General features: G+C 43.3%; 1 protein-coding gene across 7 annotated transcripts in view; it reads right to left on the reverse strand.

Moving 5' to 3' along the window:
• ACSL1 (acyl-CoA synthetase long chain family member 1) overlaps positions 1–19,660 on the reverse strand; it is a 50,389-nt gene that overhangs the window by 10,865 nt on the left and 19,864 nt on the right. For 6 of the 7 annotated variants that reach the window (XM_044449828.1, XM_044449825.1, XM_044449821.1 and 3 more), the window contains 8 exons: positions 17,415–17,514; positions 16,749–16,927; positions 15,040–15,072; positions 14,872–14,923; positions 14,307–14,380; positions 12,163–12,240; positions 8,381–8,515; positions 8,045–8,179 (listed from right to left, as the gene is read on the reverse strand). In XM_044449828.1, coding sequence (XP_044305763.1) covers positions 8,045–8,179; positions 8,381–8,515; positions 12,163–12,240; positions 14,307–14,380; positions 14,872–14,923; positions 15,040–15,072; positions 16,749–16,927; positions 17,415–17,514 — 786 coding nt within the window. Of the gene's footprint in view, positions 1–8,044; positions 8,180–8,380; positions 8,516–12,034; positions 12,113–12,162; positions 12,241–14,306; positions 14,381–14,871; positions 14,924–15,039; positions 15,073–16,748; positions 16,928–17,414; positions 17,515–19,660 lie in introns of all 7 variants that reach the window. The other variant, XM_044449823.1, reaches the window with a different exon arrangement.

Here is a 19,660-nt window from a genome sequence, read left to right on the forward strand (position 1 = left end):
CACAAAGCTCACTGGCTCTATGAGCTGAAGTAACAGCAACAAGGAAGGCCGTTTTCCATGAAACAAGAAGCATATCGACAGTGGCTAAGGGCTTGAACGGTGGTTTTGTAAGCGCCTGAAGGACAACCGAGAGGCTCCATGTCAGCATAACCGGCCGAATAGACGGATGGAGATTCTGCAGTCCTTTAAGAAATTTCTAAATAAGCGGTTGCGAAAACACCGACAATCCTTGTACTGTACCTCGATAATGTGACACTGCAGCTGCATAAACCTTAACTGAGGATGGTTTCCGTCCCGAGCGATGCTGGTGCAGCAGAAACTGAAGAATATTCTCAACCGACGCTGTAACTGGGTTAAATGAGCTAGATTCCGCAAAGGATGAAAAGCGGCACCACTTTGCTGTGTAGGACTTTCGAGTTGATGGCCTTAGTGCAGACTCGAGAATCCTTAAAACGTCTGGATCGAGGGAGCTGACAACATTCCCATCAGTACCGAGTAAGTGAGGGGGTCAGACCGGTCATGAGTTGAGGTACTGAGTGATCTAGTAGATCTCTGTCCTGAAACAGTCTCTTGGATCAATGACTCCTCCATGCATTGAGGCTCAATGACAACAAGTTCGGGTGACGGACAGCGCCGTTTTGCTGGGTTAGTAGATCTTGTGTGGTCGGAAGACGAAGGAAATTGCCGTCCGAGATCCGAAGGAGAGTAGAGAACCATGCTTGACGGGGCCACCAAGGTGCTATGAGTATACCTGTGGCGTCGTCGTGCACAATCTTCGAGATGACTTTGGTCGGTAGAGGAATAGGTGGGAATGCGTAAAACCTGAGATTTGTCCATGGGATCATAAGGGCATTATCATCGATCCCGGTCCTATTCCTGCCCTGGAGCAGAATCTTTTGCACACCTTGTTTCTGTGGGTAGCAAATAGGTCTACGTCCGAATGTCCCCACTGTTGGAACAATTGAATGCAGACGTGGTGATACACTTCCCATTCGTGGGTGATAGACATGTGTCTGTTCAGGGTGTCTGCCTCTTTGTTGTCGGTCCCGGACAGATGGACCGCCAAAAGGGTTACACCTCTCGGGATACACCACTCCCAAATGTCCATGGATAAGCGGGCTAGAGCAGTGGACCTGGTTCCGCCCTGTTTGTTGATATAGAATACCGCCACTATGCTGTCGGATGTGATTTTATTTATTTATTTAGAAAATTTCTATGCCGCCCCATTCGCCGAACGAATACCGCCACTATGCTGTCGGATGTGATTTTTATTTATTTATTTATTTATTTATTTATAAAATTTCTATGCCACCCCATTCGCTGAAGCCTCAGGGCAGCTTACAAATAAATCAATTAAAATACTATAAATTAACAATATAAAACAAGTTAACAATATAAAATAAGTCGCCCTGGCCAAAGAATAAAATAAATAAATACCATTAACAGTTAAAATGACGTTTGAATAAAAAGGTCTTCGCCTGGCGCCGAAAAACAAATAACGACGGCGCCAGGCGGACCTCTCTGGGGAGCGCATTCCATAGATTGGGTACCACCGCAGAGAAAGCCCTCCACCGAGTACTTACCCTCCTAATTTCCTTCATGGAGGGTTCCCGGAGAAGGGCCTCTCCCGCTGATCTCAGGGCGCGGGCGGGCATATATGGACGTAAGTGCTCCTTCAGGTAACCAGGACCCAAGCCATTTAGGGCTTTATAGGTCATCACCAAGACCTTGAATTGGGCCCGGACTTCAATGGGAAGCCAGTGAAGCTGACGGAGGACTGGAGTCATGTGAACATAATGCCCAGTCCCCGTCAGCAGCCTGGCAGCTCTATTTTGAACCAATTGAAGTATTCGAACCGTCTTCAAGGGTAGCCCCACATAGCGTGCGTTACAGAAGTCAAGGCAGGAAGTCACCAACGCGTGTGTCACTGTCACCAGGCAGTCGTACTCCAGGGAGGGGCACAGCTGATGGATCAGCCAAAGCTGAAAGAAAGTGCTCCTCGCCACCACTGTTACCTGAGCTTCCAGTGAAAGCTCTGGGTCGAGGAGCACTCCCAAGCTGTGGACCTTGTCCCTAAGAGGGAGTGCAACCCCATTCAGGACTAGGTTCAATTCACCCTCACCGAAGCCCGATCTGCCAACCAACAGGACCTCTGTCTTGTCTGGATTGAGCTTCAGTTTATTGGCCCTCATCCAGCCCATTACCTCGGCCAGGCACCGGTTCAGCACAGCCACTGCCTCACCTGGATTGGTGAAAAATGAGAGGTAGAGCTGGGTATCATCAGCGTACTGATAATTCCGCAGCCCACACCTCCTGACGACCTCTCCCAGCGGTTTCATGTAGATGTTAAACAGCAAAGGGGACAAAATGGACCCCTGCGGAACTCCATGGCATAGCTGCCATGGCGCAGAGCCATAGTCCCCCAGCACCACCTTCTGGAAATGGTCATTGAGATAGGAGTGGAACCACTGCAAAGCAGTGCCTCTGACCCCCAATCCCGCTAGCCTATCCAGAAGGATACCATGGCCGATGGTATCGAAAGCCGCTTATAGGTCCAGAAGAACCAACAGGGACGCACTCCCCCTGTCCTTCTCCCTGCACAGGTCATCGTACAGGGCGACCAAGGCAGATTCAGTACCGTACCCGGGTCTGAAGCCGGACTGAAATGGGTCCAGATAATCAGTTTCATCCAAGAGTGCTTGGAGTTGTCCCGCCACCACCCACTCCAACACCTTGCCCAGAAACGGGATGTTGGCCACTGGTCAACAATTAGTGGCCATCTCTGGATCCAGTGACGCTTTGTTCAGGACCGGTCGGATTACCGCCTCCTTTAAAGGGGCAGGTACCCGACCCTCCCTCAGAGAAGCGTTAACCACTTCCAAGATCCAGGTCCCAATCCCGTGCTTGGCGTTATTTATTAACCAAGATGGGCAAGGGTCCAATAGGCAAGTGGTGGGACGTACTTGTCCAAGCACCTTGTCCACATCATCAGGCCGCAATAACTGAAATTATTGAGCACCAGTCTTGTCAGCCGGAAACTCCCCCAGGGCCTTCAGGAATCCATCCAGATCCATCCGGCTCCAGGGGTGGACCCACACAATCGGGTCCACACCCTTACAGAGGGAGAGGCTGCTCTCGAGCACAAACCTCACCAGGAAGTGATCTGACCATGACAGGGGTGTCAAGACATAAATTCCTCACTCTCAGACCACCCTCTTCCTGCCCCGTCGAGAAAACCAGGTCCAGAGTGTGTCCACGTTCATGGGTTGGGCCGGTGACATGTTGAGACAGCCCCATGGCCGTCATGGAGGCCATGAGGTCCTGAGCCGCCCCGGTCAGACCAGTCTCGGCCAGTCTCGGCATGGAGATTGAAGTCCCCCAGGATCAACATCCTGGGGGGTCCTCAACACCAGGTCCAAGACGATCTTCGTCAGCTCAGGCAGGGCGACTGTTGGGCAGAAGGGTGCACGGTACACCAACAGAATCCCCAGTCTGTCTTGGTCGCCCAACACCAAGTAGAGGCACTCCAGCCCTGGCCTTGAAGGGACCGGAAGTCCTGTTTGGTCCTGTAAACCAAAGCGACCCCCCTCCCCTCCCCTTACTTGGTAGCGAAGAACTACTTCGAAGGACCGGAGTGCCTTGAAAATCGCTAGTAGCTCGAGGTAATTTATGTGGCTCAACGATTGTTGGCGGTTCCATATGCCCTGGGATCGAAGCCCTGCGCATACCGCACCCTACCCGACCAGCGAAGCATCAGTGTATAGAGTCATCGTTGGGTGAGGGGTGATGAAGGGGGTCCCATGTTTAAATTGGCCGGGGATATCCACCAAGTCAATGTTCGTAAAACAGCGTGGGGCATATGAAGTAGTTTGCTGGGTGAATCTCTTTGTGGATGAAAGTTCTTGTTGAACCAGAGTTGAAGAGGACGGAACTTCAACCTGGCATGTGGGACAATGGCGACTGTGGCGGCCATGTGACCCAAAAGTCCTTGTATTGAGAGTGCTGTCACTACGCGGCTTTGTCGAATCCAAGGGATGCAGACGCAGAGGCTGTCTTGATGAGCTTGAAGGAGGAACGCCCTCGCTACCGTGGAATCGAGACGAGCTCCAATGAAGTCTATCACCTGTGTAGGGACAAGGGATGATTTTTCACTGTTAATGCAAAGTCCAAGATTGTCCAACAGTATGCAAGCAGCCTGAACAGCTGACAGTAGGGTTTCACGGGTCTGTGACACTATAAGCCAGTCATCCAGGTAAGGGTAGACTTGGATGCCCTGAAGTCGAAGGTGAGCACAGACTGGTGCCATACATTTCGTGAAGACCCTCAGAGCTGTGGCCCAGCCAAACGGAAAGACATTAAACTCATAAATGTCAGTTCCGACGGTGAAACACAGAAGACGCCTATGACTTGGATGAATCAAAATATGGAAATAGGCATCTTTTAAGTCAAGGGAGGCGAACCAATCCTCTCTCCTCAGCAGCGGAAGGATATTTTGAAGGGTAGTCATCCGAAATTTCTTTGGTTTGATCAACTTGTTGATATTCCGGAGGTCCAAGATCAGATGAAGACCACCGTCCTGCTTCGGGACCGTAAATATCTGGAATAGAATCTGTGAAGCCTTTCGGAGCTGGAAATCTGTCAAATCGCCCCCTTACAAAGCAGTTGTTGCACTTCGTTCACTAGCACTGGGGAGCGTGGTGTAAATCGAACTGGGCTCGATGGAGGAACGGTATCGAATTCTATTCTGTATCCAAGCTGAATGATCGACAGGACCCACCGAGCAGATGTAACGGACTCCCAAATGGGGAGTCAGCCTTGCAGCCGTTCCCCAAAAGGGAGGGGGAAGGGTGGGTATGGAGGTGGAGGAGAGGTTCGCCCAACGCATCAGTGTTGATGCTTCTCGGTATCAAAACGTCGACGGTTTTGTGGGAAACGCTGATGAGGTTGTTGCCTTCTGCGTTGTGGCCTTTGTTGGTACTGTCGCTACGGTGGCTGGTAGCGGTAGGACAGACGTGACCATGACCACTTACGTTTGTGTTGTCCGGGCAGTTCCATACCTATAGCCGTCATCCGGGATTCATGGATGGACTTTAGTTTGTGATCGGTGCAGGAGCGAAAAAGCCCGGAGCCGTCAAAGGGCATTTCTTCTATTCACCACTTCATTTCGTCAGGGAAGTTGCAGTTTCGCAACCAGGCTTGCCTTCTCAGTGAGACAACACCCACAAGAGATCTCGAGTCCGTATCCACATGGTGGCATGCTGTGGATAGTTGTTGAATGGTGACTTGCACCCCCTCTTTAATGAAGGTTCTGGCAAGATCCCGTTGTTGTTCAGGTAGGGGAGCGACGATATTATTCAGCCTCTACATAATAAAGAATTGATACCTGGCCAGGGTGGCTTCATAGTTGGACATGTGAAGCCCGAGTCCTGCAGCCGCATAGACTCTGCGCACCAGGGTATCAATCTTGCGACCCTCTTTGTCTCTGGGGGCAGTATGGCCTCTTGCTTCCCTGCCCTGGGATGATTCGACCACCACAGAGTTTGGCTTAGGCTGGTGAAGTAAAAAAGGAATGTCGCTCTCTCGGACCCGATACATGGACTCGTATCTCCTCACTGTAGGCTGAGTTTGGGAAGGCAAGTCCCAAGGTTGCGTCATCGCCTGCCGCAGAGTCGTAATAAGCAGCAAGACGATTGCTGGCGATTGTTCTCCCCTGACAATGTCATAGAACTTGTCGGTGCTTGGATCTGGCTGATGTTGCACCTCGATCTCAAGCGACCAAACAAGTTTTGACATAAGCTCCCCGAAAGATATGTGGGGCTCTTCAGGCGATGATGGGCCTTGAGACGTGATCAGGCCATCCGGAGAGGTAGAGTAAGCATCCGAGTCGGAGTTGGGCCCGAGGTGGTATGGCTCCGACGAGGAAGTCCCTGGTGAAGTGGGATGTTCGGGTTTGACCTGCCAGGAGGTAGATGGCATATCCTCATGTGCAGAAGGCAAGGAGCGATCCCGTGGGTGAGGATGAAATCCGAAAGAATGGTAGTCCTCCCAACCCGACTGGTAGTTGTAATAGGGCTGGAACCATCCTTCTTCCTGCCTCTTGTCCATTCGGGACCGAGGTGGTGGTGATGGAGATCAGTCTCTAGCTCTCGCCGTAGGCATAGGAGTCAGGGAACGAGCCCTCGGAGGAGAGTCCTGAATCTCCCCATCGGATATCGACTCACAGTGCGGCTCCTCGGGTGGTTGGATAGGTAGGCCCTGTTGTGGTAGGCCCAGGTTGCATTGGGGACCCTGGAGGGGTAACCTGCATCGCCACTTGAAGCATCGGTACCGATGGCGTTGGTACCGAAGCTGCTGCCGGGATCGATGGTGCTGTCGAACCCGAATCCCGGTGCCTCTTCTTATGAGGTGGTTGGGCGCCTTATCTTTCTTTGCCTTCTTATGGGCCAAAGACTGATCCGATCCCCCATGCTTCCTCTTTTCCCGTTGTTTATGTGGGGGAGAAAGAAGTTGCTGAGCTCCGGAAGGGGAATTTCCATCATCCGATGGGTGCAGCTGAGGCACAGGCAGCGTGGGCGAAGGGCGTTGCCCGGACATGCCCGAGGCAGAGTCTGGGCATTGAACTGACGCGGACGAGGCTGTGGTCTTGCGTTTAGCAGATGGAGCATGCACTGGCCCAGACTTTACTGCAGGCTGATCTGATTGCATCAGCACTTGATCCCATAGGAGCTTCCACAGTCGGTTCTCCCTATTTTTTCGCACTTGCTTAGTAAAAGCAAGGCAATAGCGGCATTTATCAGTCCTGTGCCTCTCATCGAGGCAAAGGAGGCACAAGTCATGCGGGTCCGCCAGACACAATTTGGACCCACATTCCGCACATTTGCGGAAGGCCGCTCGCTGCGCCATTGCAGAAACAGAAGAAACAGAATATAGGAAAGAGGGAAAAGCAATATATTTTTGATTTTTTTTTAAATAGGAACAAAGAAAAGCGAAAAAGGAGATATAAACTGCAACGAGGGAAGAATAACTTGGAATAAGAGCAAAAAAGGCAAACGGTAAGTAACGAACAATACTGAGTCGAGCGAGAGACGAACAGGCACGAGGCACAGCGGTCGCAAAAGACTGGAGAAAATGGCAGACACTCCGCTCTGTATATATACTACCAAGCGGGGAGGGGAGCGGAGTTTTCCTGCCAAAACCGTTAGCTTTCAATCTTTCCGGCCTAGGCACTGCGCAGGCCCAGCACCCATATGTGTGATGCACAGAGGCCACGATGAAGAACCAGTCAAATTTAAGGAAGAACCCCAGATCTGCCAACCTGACACTAGGTGGCCATGCTTTGCAAGACACTGGATCATGCATTTGCAAATTTGTGTCACCAAACAAAAGCGTTGAAGGTTCGTATGTGGCAATTATATGACCAACTTGTCACACAAAGAAGTTTCTGCCCTACTAAGGAGCACTGATTCCATGTGACAGATAAGGTACTGTGCGCATAAAATGACACAATCACCATATGGGCTGAAGTCACTATATGAAGGGTCCTGAAGTTTATCTGCTACTTCAGACAGCTGCATATTTGAATTGTTCCCCACCTCAAGAACTTCCTGCCTCTGAAAAGCTAGCAAGCATTGATCCTCCCTGATGGACATCTTCAATATGCAATCTGCAGCAAGACAGTTTGGAACAAAACATGGCACGTTATGTGTTCTGAACTCTTTGGGAGAAGGCTGTAGCTCAGTGTTGGAGCACATTCAGCCTAAAGCAATTCCAAGTTGACTAAGGTTGATACACTGAAAAGCTGCTGCCAGCCAGTGCAAACAATATTGAGCTAGATGGAAAAACAGTCTGCCTATTAATAAAGCACATCCAACATTCTTAACTGCATTTTCCATCATCATAATCTTAGTCTGGGGCATACTTGAGAGTTAAGCTACTTCTCTGCTCTCTGCAGAGAAGACACTATTTTCAATAGCAAACTGATCATCTCTTTGAGCAAGGATCCAGCAATTTAAAAAGATGAAACAGTTACCTGTATTTTAGTTACCTGTATTTTACGGAAAATCATTTTGTCCCACAGGCTATTATTTCTAATTATACCACTTCTAAGTTCTGCCTCTTTTCTTTTGGAAGCAAAATCCAATATCCATCGCTTAAATGAAGTATTTGCTTGACCAAAGATCTAAGAAGAAAGCACAATTTTGTTATCTTACAGCACAAGCTGTATGGATCCTTTGCTGGGTTAGGCACAACTATTACTGAGCAAGTCCTTGAAAGATCATACTTGTTATGTCTATGATGTTAGCTACACACAGATCCATCAGGGAGCAAAACAGCTCTTTTTAAGTTTTAATGTATTCAGTTCAGTTGCACATGGACTTACTTTGTCAAACATTCGATTCAGCAGGCGTGGCACAACTGGGAATATTGTAGGCTGCAAAGTTTTCAAGTCATCCATGAGAAGCCTGATATCTCCCTGGAAAAATCCTATCCGAGCTCCATGACAGAGAATGACAGACTGTAAAACAAGATAAAAAAGAGCATTAAAAGCAAAGCAAAGTGGATAAGACAACTATATTTCCCTATCTTAAAAATAAAGGAACATTCTGTGTATAGTTTAGCTGCCCAGGAAGGTATGTATGTATGTTTGTTTATTTTATACCCTGCCTTTTTTGTTTTTTTAAGAACTCAAAGAAGTTTACATCATTCTCTGTCTCCTCCTCTCAATCTTATCCTCACAACAACAACCCTGTGAGGTAGGTTGGGCTGAGAGTCTGTGACTGGCCCAAAGTCACCCAGTTGGCTCCATGGCCAAGTGGGGACTAGAAGCCAGATTGCCCGAGTCCCAGTCCCACACTCTCAACCACTACACCACACTAGGAATATTCTCTATGTAACACAGATATAGCTACAGACACTCAGACAGCACCAGCTATACTGGTTTATGCAAATTCTTAAAGTGCATAATTCATGACTTGACAATTTATACAACAACAATGGCTTTTCATTTCTATACTGCTCAAAAACTGCTCTCTGGGCAGCATTCAGAAATTATAACCCCCCCCCCCCAAAAAAAAACCCCCACCATAATGAAAACATACTTGAAAATCATCAACACAGAACATTTTACAAATAAAACAGTGAAAACAAAATTTTTTAAAATTACATTAAAATTGTCCTAATAAAAACAGCTGATGTCAACAGTCTCAGATAGAGTTAATCAGATGGAGGAAACTCTTAACCAGGCACTAAAAGGATGCCAATATTGGCACCAGGAGGTCTTCAGGTAGGAGAACATTCCATAATGGGAGTGAGGAACGACTAAGAAAGCCCTTTCCCTTTTTTTCTTTCAGGAGGGAAGACTGTAAGTTTTAACACTCAGGTATTCTGAACCAGGGTCACACTGAAGAATGTTTAACTTCCTTTCTCAATTTTCCTGTATGAGCTGCAACAAGAACAAGCCAGCTAGTCAGCCATATTATACTTACAAGAATCAAAACAAAGTAGAGCAGCAAGAGGTTGCTAGTGTTTGAAACTAAATGCATACCAAAGGAAAAAAATTCTGTTTACTTTTCTACTTGTCTGCATATTCTTCCATCTTCTATTAAAAGCAAGAACTTTTATGCTTTTAAAAATGCCATCTTGTCACTATCTTTCTCACAGATTCAAATGTACTTTCTTTTTTGAGACTATGTCCAGCCACTATTTGTGAGGCCAATCTTTCAATGTACTGCAGTAGTTAGTACCAGAATTTATGCTTTTAGTAAAACCTGTGTGTAAATAAATTTGTCCATGCACTTTGCACTGTATGTTTAACTGACTGGGTTTGCATGACATGGCAACTCATTGCTGGTTACAAGCCATGTTGGCATGTCATGTGAACCTGGACTGTTTCCCACACAGTGACTTGTTTCTGGGTAAGGAGTTCCCCTGACAACCTATGGCTTGTTGCAAAAGTTGTTGAGCCCGTAACTGGTTGTTGTATCATCCAAACCTAGGCAACAAGCTCCATAATGGGTCCAGGAAAGCAGTTAGTGAGAACCGCATTGCCATTCTGGCTGAATTCACCTGAGTCACTGCCAGTGCCAGGCACACTACTAATGCCCAAGCAGCACAGTGGAGTGAGTGCCACTAGTTCAGGTCCCCTCATTGTAAATGCATACCTGTTTGGCTCACTGTGGCTTCACTACCCCTTTCTTCTCCCTCCCCACCAGAGAGCACAATCTCTGAGTTGCCAGTGACAGCCCCTTCAAAGTGCCCAAGTGGTACATTGGAGGGGCACCACTGGCTCACGATTTACTTTTCTTCATTCTTTGTGCTGTGTGTGTGTGTGTTCTTGTTGAAAACTTCTGGTGAGTTCTATCAAAAAACCCATTTTAAAAGGAATCCTGATCTTTGACAGCTGTTAAAGTTCCATGCTCCTATACAAGGGGTGGCTTGCACTTTGGCAGTTTCTCAAGTGCCTAGAGTCTCAGGAAAGAATGGAAAAGATGCAGGACACTGAGAAGAATCATATCCAACTAAAAACAGTAGAGGATCCCACTGAAAAGGCAGTGATCTTTTGCCCACTCTCTTCTATGGGCAAATGTCACTTGCAGTTTTGCTCTTCCATGGTAACTTGCCTTTCAACAGCTGTCATTAGAGTACAAAGTCACAAATAAGACTCTGAATCAATGTGCACAGGGGTTCCTGTTACACTTTGTCAGGAAACACTTGCCAGGACACATGGGTGAAGGTGCCCATTTCAGATCCCCAAAAGTGGGCAAGGACACACTTGCATAAATTCAAATTTAATTTTAAAAAATACAGACCTATTTATGTATGTTTGGATCACAAAAATACAAAAAAGTGGTGACTCAATGACAGCTCCTCCAATGTGCTTTTTCGTTTAGGCACTGTGAAGGGCCTGTTACTGGCTTTCAGTTTGGAGAATGAAAAATGTAATCTCTAGGAAAAAAGGTGAGGGGAAGGGAAAAAGCCATGAGAATCAAAAAAGGACTTGCAATCATGATGGGTGGAGAAGATAAGGCAACTTTAGCTGGGATACCAGCTGAAGGCCCAAATGAAAGGGAGGGGACAACCCACAGTAAGCCTGGTCATTTGTTGGGTGCACCATGGATTGCTCCATGATCATCACCTCCTGCATAGTTTATTCACAGAGTGGATTGTTAGAACATGCCACTCCTATATCCCTCAGAGCTTATTTGCATGGCTTAATACAGCGCTGTTGGGATCAGCACAATCAACTGTAAGAAACTCTGACAAAGAATGCTATGACACTGTAAAACTTTACCATAAGGGTCTAACCCTATGCAGCCATGAACTTCGTCACTTTGGAATGTATACTGTAAACATAATAAGAGATGAACTAATTTCAGATAAAAGCCAGAAAGTAACTGTTCCAGATTAATATGATTATTTTTAATGGAGTTCATCTAATTTGTTAAAAGTGACTTAACTTTGTAGAAAATATCCTTTCATTTCCTGAACTAAAAAGGCTTTAAATTTAAAACATTTTAAATAGAGCATGAAGTTGCATGTTTTAGTGATTAGCACTGTACTATGTTACTTCCGCATAAATTAATAATAAAGAATGTTTGCTAGAAATCTTCATTATATTTATTATAGTTATATCCCTTCTTTTTTCCTGCAAGGAACACAAGGCAACTTGCATGATCTTCCTCCTCCTCTCGATTTTATCCTCAAAACATCCTTGTGAGGTAGGTTAATCTGGGTATCAGTGACTGGCGCAAAGTCATCCAGTGAGCTTCATGCCCAAGTGGGAACTCGAACCCAGATATCCCAAGCCCCAGTCCAGCACTCTAACCACACATATGCAGATTAGACAGTGGAGGAAAATGGGTTTATCCCTAATTTCAGAATGTAAATCAGCCTTTCCCAACTTCGGTTTCCAGATACTGCTGGGCTATTGCTAGATTAAGCTTTTCCTTAGGCCAACAGTCTATGGAGGTTTACTTACTTGCTGCAGGTAGCCTTACAGGTATTACTGACCCTCCTGTGATGCAAAGAGACTTACCTGAACTATTCGTTCAAACATATGTGCAAGAGGCAAATAGGAAATGTGCGTGTCCATGGTATTCACTACATAGCCAGTCTGCAAAAGAGGAGACTATTTAATAGTTACATAAAAATGCAAAGGCCTACCTCTACAATTCTTTCAAACATATGGGCCAGGGGCAAGAAGGAGATTAAAGTATCTTCTGTACTAGGAAAAACTGCTTTCTGTCAGCAGAAGCACCAGCAAAAGAAAGGAAAAGAAACAGAAACAGTTGTTAGGCAAATTTTAAGTTTCAAGTAGTTATGATTGGTATAGTGCAGGAACCAGTAGTTATAGCTTTCAGTGCTAAGGCAACCCTAAATAAATAAAAAAAAACCATGGAAAATCTTTAGTACAATTAAACCATGATTTTTAGAAATATTTGAAAAATATTTATATTTCAAAGAGTGAAATATTAATGAAGGGTGTCTTCATTAATTTTTTCAGTTGTCGAAGCTGTGATGCTACTTGTCACCGAAGTATTCTCCACTTTATTCCACATGCAGTTAAAGTTGTCATTTTTATGCCAAAAAACTCACCACCAGAATCAGCTCACATGACCACCAAAAGAATGAAAGATGCATCAGGATAGCCTGCATACCAGTTTCTAACCCATGGAAAAGTTATGTGAACAAGAGCTTTAGATAGCCAACCTGTACCAACTCTTAAAGCTGAGCTGATGCTGCTGGGCTTTGTGAGAAGGCAATAATTTGCTCCTTTGGACTAGGTAGTAGATTTCATCAACCACTATACTCCAAAACACTGGATACATTACTTACATGTTTGTGGTATGGGCAGATTACACATAGTTGAATATGGGTCATTAAAAGGAATCATTAACAGTGATCATGGAAACTTGTGTGTTATATAACAGCAGTAATTTATGGACTTCCACAATTACTTTTCTTCTGCAATTGCACAACATTCCAGTAGCCTTTGATATTTCCCCAAGTAGTAGGTACCAATGCATAGGAATACTATTAAGTTCAACAGCAAAGGCAAAGTGCTGTTCTATGGAACTTCTGCACTTCTCATATTTTAGAAATAAAGCAACAGTTGCTTAGATCCCAACCCTCTTTTGTTGTTAGATTGAATGTCACACTGCTCTTAGAGTACAAAGCAGATATTGCTGAATCCCTCATGTGGGCCTTCAGCTAGGATCTTTAGAACCCCATCTTTTAAATATTCAGCCTTTTATAGCTGATCAACATTCTCAGGTCTACACTTGGGTTACTAGGAATAACTGGATAGACCTGGCTTTAGAGTTGCACAATTGCACTGGTAAAACTTCTTACCACCCCAAAAGTTAATAGGAGCATTAGAAATAAGCCAGTGAAACAGACACAAAGTCATTCCTAGGCCTCAGTCAGTGCAGGGCAGATTGACCCATTAGGATATTTTCTAATTATGAAATCCAGAGATGCTTCTGCAATGCCCATAATGTGCTTTAAGAGTTTTTAAAACTAGCTTTCTACTGCCAAATCATTCAGAATCTTAGAACTCATCTGCTCAAGGAGAGCAGTTTCCAAGTAGAGAGGCAACAGAGAATATATTTTAGAATTAACATGTGGTAGTAAACCAAGTGCTAGAATAATTACAATCCTAGGAAGAAACTGGTGGAATATAAGTTAATACATAGGCTGTGAGTCAGGTAGTGTCTGTCCAAATTTCATATTTGTCCTGCATTCTGCGTAGCCTTAGGTAAGCTGCTCAGAGGACTTCTTCACTTCCCATTGCTCAAACCAGCCTGCTTATATTATTGTAATAATCCTTGCAATGTTCTTTTAAAGTCTAGAACATTCCGTCCTATGGAAATACTATGCTTAAGAAATTTAGCAGACACACCTAGTTCATGTGATTTGGTTCACCCTGCAATTAAATTTAAGAGACACTCCAGGCCAGGGCGTTGTTATGAACCATAACAGAAGGGAAATTAATCTATGATATATTAATCTGGCCTACTCTGATTTAATGGTGAGAGAAAAATCACTTAAAATTTTAAACTGCTGGCAGTGTTATTAAAATTGAAGATTGCAGATTTCATACAATTGACGTAGATATTGGTGCGCATAATATTTTAGTATTCTCTTTTGAAAAAGTAGAAATACAAATAGCATTTGTCTGGATCTGTCAGACAGGTTACACCAGGTTTCTGAATTCCGAGAGCATTACATTATGAAATGTTTGAGTGCTTTCATTTGAACTAAGCAATGCGCCAAAGATTTAAAGCTTTTAAATCAGCAAACATTACCTCTGTAGCTTTCACAAATGCTGACATATTGCTCACTATATTCTGGTGAGTAAGCATTGCTCCTTTGGGGTTTCCTGGAGAGAAAAAGGTGTTAAAACTATGTGACAGAAAAGACCTATAGATATCCACTTTCTTGGTGGGTTCCGCAGAATTCTTGTACATAGATAGTCTCTTATTTTCATCAACAGGTTAAGATGGGACATCCAGAAGACAGAATGTGAAGGCTGGAAAAATTCCCTGAACAATAACATTTTTTTCCTTTCTCAAAGTTCTTTATGAAGTTGGACTCTTAACAGTTTAGTAAAGGATTTGCTTAATAGTACTAGCACATCTTTTCTATATTCAACTGCAATCTTGGTATCTCAAAATTCAAGTACACATTTAAAAGTCAAACACAGCAGTATCTGCAGTTTAATTTAGGGTGGGTTAACAGAAGTATATTCACTGCCACTTTAAATGTTTTCTAGTATGTCATTTTCAAATGACACCACCACCCACCCACCACCACCCCCACAAGCAAGATTTTGTTCCTATCCTACAAGATTTAGTTCTAACACAAGCATACCTGTAGTTCCACTGGTGAAACAGATTATGGCTAGGTCTTCTGGTTTTGGACACTAAGGATGAGAAATCCGTTACTAGTATTATAGCTTTTAAATGGATCACATACAGTTTGTAAGATTAAGGATATTAAGCTAGAGGTCTTATATAGTCAAAACTACATGATACTTACTACAGGTTTATGTTTGTGGGCTCTTCCCAATGCCTTTAAAGAAAAGAGAGAGAGCAGGTTGGACAGGAAGCTGAAGTTTTTTCTTTGTGATTTCCTGATCATTATGAGCTGTACTAAATATTTCTTTTCATTAACTCATTTCCAATCAAAACTAATGCTATCTGGAACAGAAAGTCTCCTATTCATTCAGTTTGGCTGTATTGCTTACAACAGCTTAAACAGATTTTTAAAAGAAAAAAAAAGCATTTATGAAACTCATTAGCAAAATATACCAAATTTTTGAAGCTAGATGAGAATTATGATCTATACTCAACAAAAATAGTCTACGGATTTTGACCTTAGTCTTGGAGATGCTTGTCCTATGATTCCCTGGTTCAGTAAACAGAGAAATGATTAAAGTTTGTTTGCACCTCACCATTGGTGCTCCTTTAATGTAACACCCCTTTCTGAAGGCATAAAGATGGAAAAAAGGAAATATAGCTTGGGCTGCAGAAACAAAACTTCAGGGACAAGCTCTACCTTGGAAATTAATAAAAAGTAAATCAACCTGATTATTGGGAGGCAATAATTATAGGCTAAAAGGTTTCCTAACAAGCCTTTACAAAACAAGCCTTTTCTCAAGAATCTTTCCAGTGCTGTTACTTCTCTAACAGTCACAACTTCCTTTGGCTCTATCCTATTACAACTATACTTTTTGATAAACAAATTGATAAGGAAAAACCCCATAGCTGCCTCTACTTCTGTCTGTGGCAACAGTCATGCTGAATTAACACGAAAGGGAAGAGAAATTCAGAAAGCAAAATCCAAGTCTCAAGCCTGCTGTTCTTCCAATGAAATGTGTGTCACCCAAAAGAGAATTAGGCAAGCTATTTGATAATCAGTAATCTAAGGGTGACCTGCTCTGGGACTTGGTGAAGTGCCCAGAGAACTGTGTTTCCTGAGTGGTATAGAAATGAAATACGATAGGACCATGAAATAAAGTTGCTTCCAGATTGAAAGGGGAGGAGTTGGACTCATATGCAGAGTAAGCCAGATGAAATGGATTAATTTCAGTATGTTTAGTTTTGATAAGGCTCATGCTGGATTTTACCCCAACACTGCCAATAGAAAGCATTTGAAAGTTAGCCTGTCTTTTCTTCCTTAACAGATCATTTTTGGTAAGAAAAAAATATGGAAGAAATGGTGGACGGAAAATGATGTTTGCCCATAAAATTCCTCAAATCCAACTACAACCATTTTGGCATCAGCACTACATGAGTTAGGCTCCCAAAAATGGGATATCATTTCATGCTGTGCTATGCAGATTAGGAATCAGTTTGAAAGTCTAAAACATTATATTTGAAACATTATAAAGTATGAATTTATGTATCTGGTCTTTGTTACAATAATATTTTATGAATTAGAACTACACCGATTTATTTTAACAATTACTATGTGCAAATCTTTCAGAATTGATATAACAACCTTTGGACTAGCCATATTCGGTTGTGCATCTTTAGAATCATTAGGGTGTTGTGAAATATTGGCCGCAATGTGTAAACTGGCCAGAAGTTCCAGTCTTTATTGTGTAAAGTCCAAGCTCTATTCTGTACTCCATTGGTCAAAGATCAGCATTTTGTAACTGGCTGAACGTTATTTCTTTCTTGCATTCAGTAAGGCGATTGGCTGTTTCATTAAAACTGGAGGCAGATCTAACCTAACCTGCTTACCTCAATTTCTTTCATACTGATGATATCCACTCCACATTTCTTTCCACGGGTCACAAGCTCATTGTCAAAGGGATCCATGATCACAATTGTTTTGAGGACTGGCATTTCTCCCTTCTCAATGCTATCCAGCAGAAGTTTAGCTTTTTCAGGCTTATCACAAAAAACCAGTGCCAGCTCACCTAAATTGGAAATAAAGAATGCAAAAATGTGAGTAATTAAAACTTTTGAGTAATTAGAATCAGCTTGTCTTTTCATGAAGTCTGATCTATTTCTGCAGGAAGGATTATGAAACCATAGCTTAGAGAAACTTCATGTTGTGCATTTGGCTTAAGTTACATTGCTACCGAGCTTTTTTGTAGGTGTCTACATGGAGAAATTGCTGCTTCTCCCAAGCCATTCTAACTGAGAGAATACCAGAATCTCTGGACTCATTTCCTAGTATAGGGAGTCCTAGTGTCCTAGTGTCCACCCAAGGTAAGGTGCTAGAAATTACAATTCTTGTCCTTGATCTTCTGTTGCTACAGTAGCTTTAAACAGAATTCTACAAATAATTTACAATTGCCAAGTTAGTTGTATTCAGTGATGTTAGGTCCTATTAGAGGATTTTCAGTAATAATAATAATATTGCAATGAATGCATTTAGTTGTTAAGGAATGCATGAAATACCTTTATTTACAATATAAGTGATAGCTTCTGTTCCAAGAGTGTCATAGAGTGGTACAGTCACCATAGAATAAGTGTAGCATCCTTGTTCAATGATAACCCACTGCAAGGGAAGCAAAATTAATATAGTGCTTACTTGCAAGTATGGCACTACTGCCAGTTTGTCTAGTTTCGGCATTTTTACATTAGTATTAAAACACTGACTCAGGTTTGGAAGTGTCATTGTTACAAAGCAAGCTATTGCTATCAATCAAAACATCGCTCCTTCCCGCACATCTGTAGCTTGTAGATATCACAGGAACCTACACTACTTTGAAAAACAATGTTTGCATGTCCAAGAAACATGGTCCTAATCAGGTTTCCTAGACACCTAATTATTCATTAAGGTTTGTCTGCAGAAAACAAATGGTACTTCATCTGGAAGAAAACTGCTTAACACACTTTTTTAATACCTCAGAAGTACAGACTGCAAATAAATGTGGCTTTGCCACTTTACTCTCAGGAGTGACAAGTCTTCTGCACTATATAAAAGAGTGTGCACTGAATATATAAGAATGAAGTCCGATTGGCTCATCTATTATGCCACAACCAAGCTATATAAGTTTACCCCATAATATTAGTTTGAGACCAGAGTTACTACCAGTACCATGATCTGAGGCAAGGTACATGGCAATCTAGGCACAATAAAATCTAGGTTCTGAACATGGGCATGGAAGCAATTAGAGCGGCAGCTGAAGTACAACAGTCAAACGTTGTGCTCCTGGCAGCTTGTGTCACTGTCATTCAAGTGGAAGGTCACAATCCAGTCTTGAAATATATTGTTTATCTTGTCCCAGGAGCAGAAGGCCTCTGTCAGTACATGTCACACAACTCTTCTGAATGCATGCACACTTCAGCGGCATTTGGATTTCTTACCATCAGAACATCATGCAATCAAATCCTAACTGCAACAGATTATTCTATGTGCTCTGAGGACAAGAAGGGGAAAAGAAAACTAGATAGCACTATCATTGCAGAAAACAGTGAAGAGAAATAGGAAGAGGGGACTGTGGCAAATAAATGCTCACATAGACATAGATCAGCTCCTGCACAGAAAGGGGAGCTGTGGAGAGGCCACTAGCTTGCCTAGGTGTGCAGGGCATGTATTGCTAGAGGTCAAATTTCATATACTAGTATTTCTGCTGGAGGAAATATTCTGTAATCTTAGCTGCAACCTTTGTTGTTTGTGGTTTGTTATTATGTCTTAAAGGATAATCTTTTTTCATTTTTCACAGATCAAGTTTTCACTTATGGGAAAAAAGTGGTTTTCCAGCAGTATACAAAAATTTGTTGAAGTTCAGCTAATAACAAGCAGAAGAAGCCTAGGGCTAATAATTAAGTATTGTGCAAGTGGACAGGTATATTCTGGGGAGAACATACTGTGAGCAAGTCTTTCCCTTTCTCTTTTCTTCTCTAGCAGATTCAGACAAGACCAAGCATAGCCTTTATTAGAACTTAGCATGTTACAAAACAGCATACATCAGAGTAATCTTCTCCTTGACATATAGGAGAAGCATCTTCCCATGTGAAGAGCTGAATCTAAATGAAACATCCCCTCCTTCTTTCTCTTTCAGAAATATACTGACTCCATCCTCAGGGTGTCTCTAGCTGCTTGAGGGCTAGACAACAGGAACATCAGACACTTCTTAATTCATCTGCTTGCTTCGCCTGTGATCTCTTAGTCAAAGAACTCTGCCCCAATTCTCCCCACCCCATTCTGAAATGTTTCAGAATGCTTGTCTATGCTGGGCTGGTTCTCACCCCCATCTAAATATCTTCACTCTATAAGCTTGAAACTGCTAAGTTAGAGTGCTGCACTGGGACTTGTAATATCTAGGTTCTAGCCTCCACTTAGCCATAAAGCTTACTCAGTGACTTTGGGACAGTCAGTGACTCACAGCTTAACCCACCTCACAGGGCTGTTGTGATGACAAATTAGAGAGTAGAAGAACCGTGTTACCTTCTCAGGTTCCTTACAAGAGCAGAGAAGGTGGGTTTATCAATGTAATAAAATGTAATATTTATGTGACAGTCTGATTATAGATTTCAAAGATAAAAAGAGCCTCATCTTCTATCATGGAAGGCAAACAATTTATGAAAATGGTGATTTGATAATGATGGAATACCTAAAAGCCTGCACAAATGTTAGAACTTAATGTTTGTGCAGTGCAATCTAAGAAGAGGCAAAATGCCTTAGGAAAGAAAGGAAA

The sequence above is a fragment of the Varanus komodoensis genome, unplaced genomic scaffold (genome assembly GCF_004798865.1).
Source record: "Varanus komodoensis strain SLA01 unplaced genomic scaffold, ASM479886v1 scaffold61, whole genome shotgun sequence".
Classification (NCBI taxonomy): Eukaryota; Metazoa; Chordata; class Lepidosauria; order Squamata; family Varanidae; genus Varanus; species Varanus komodoensis.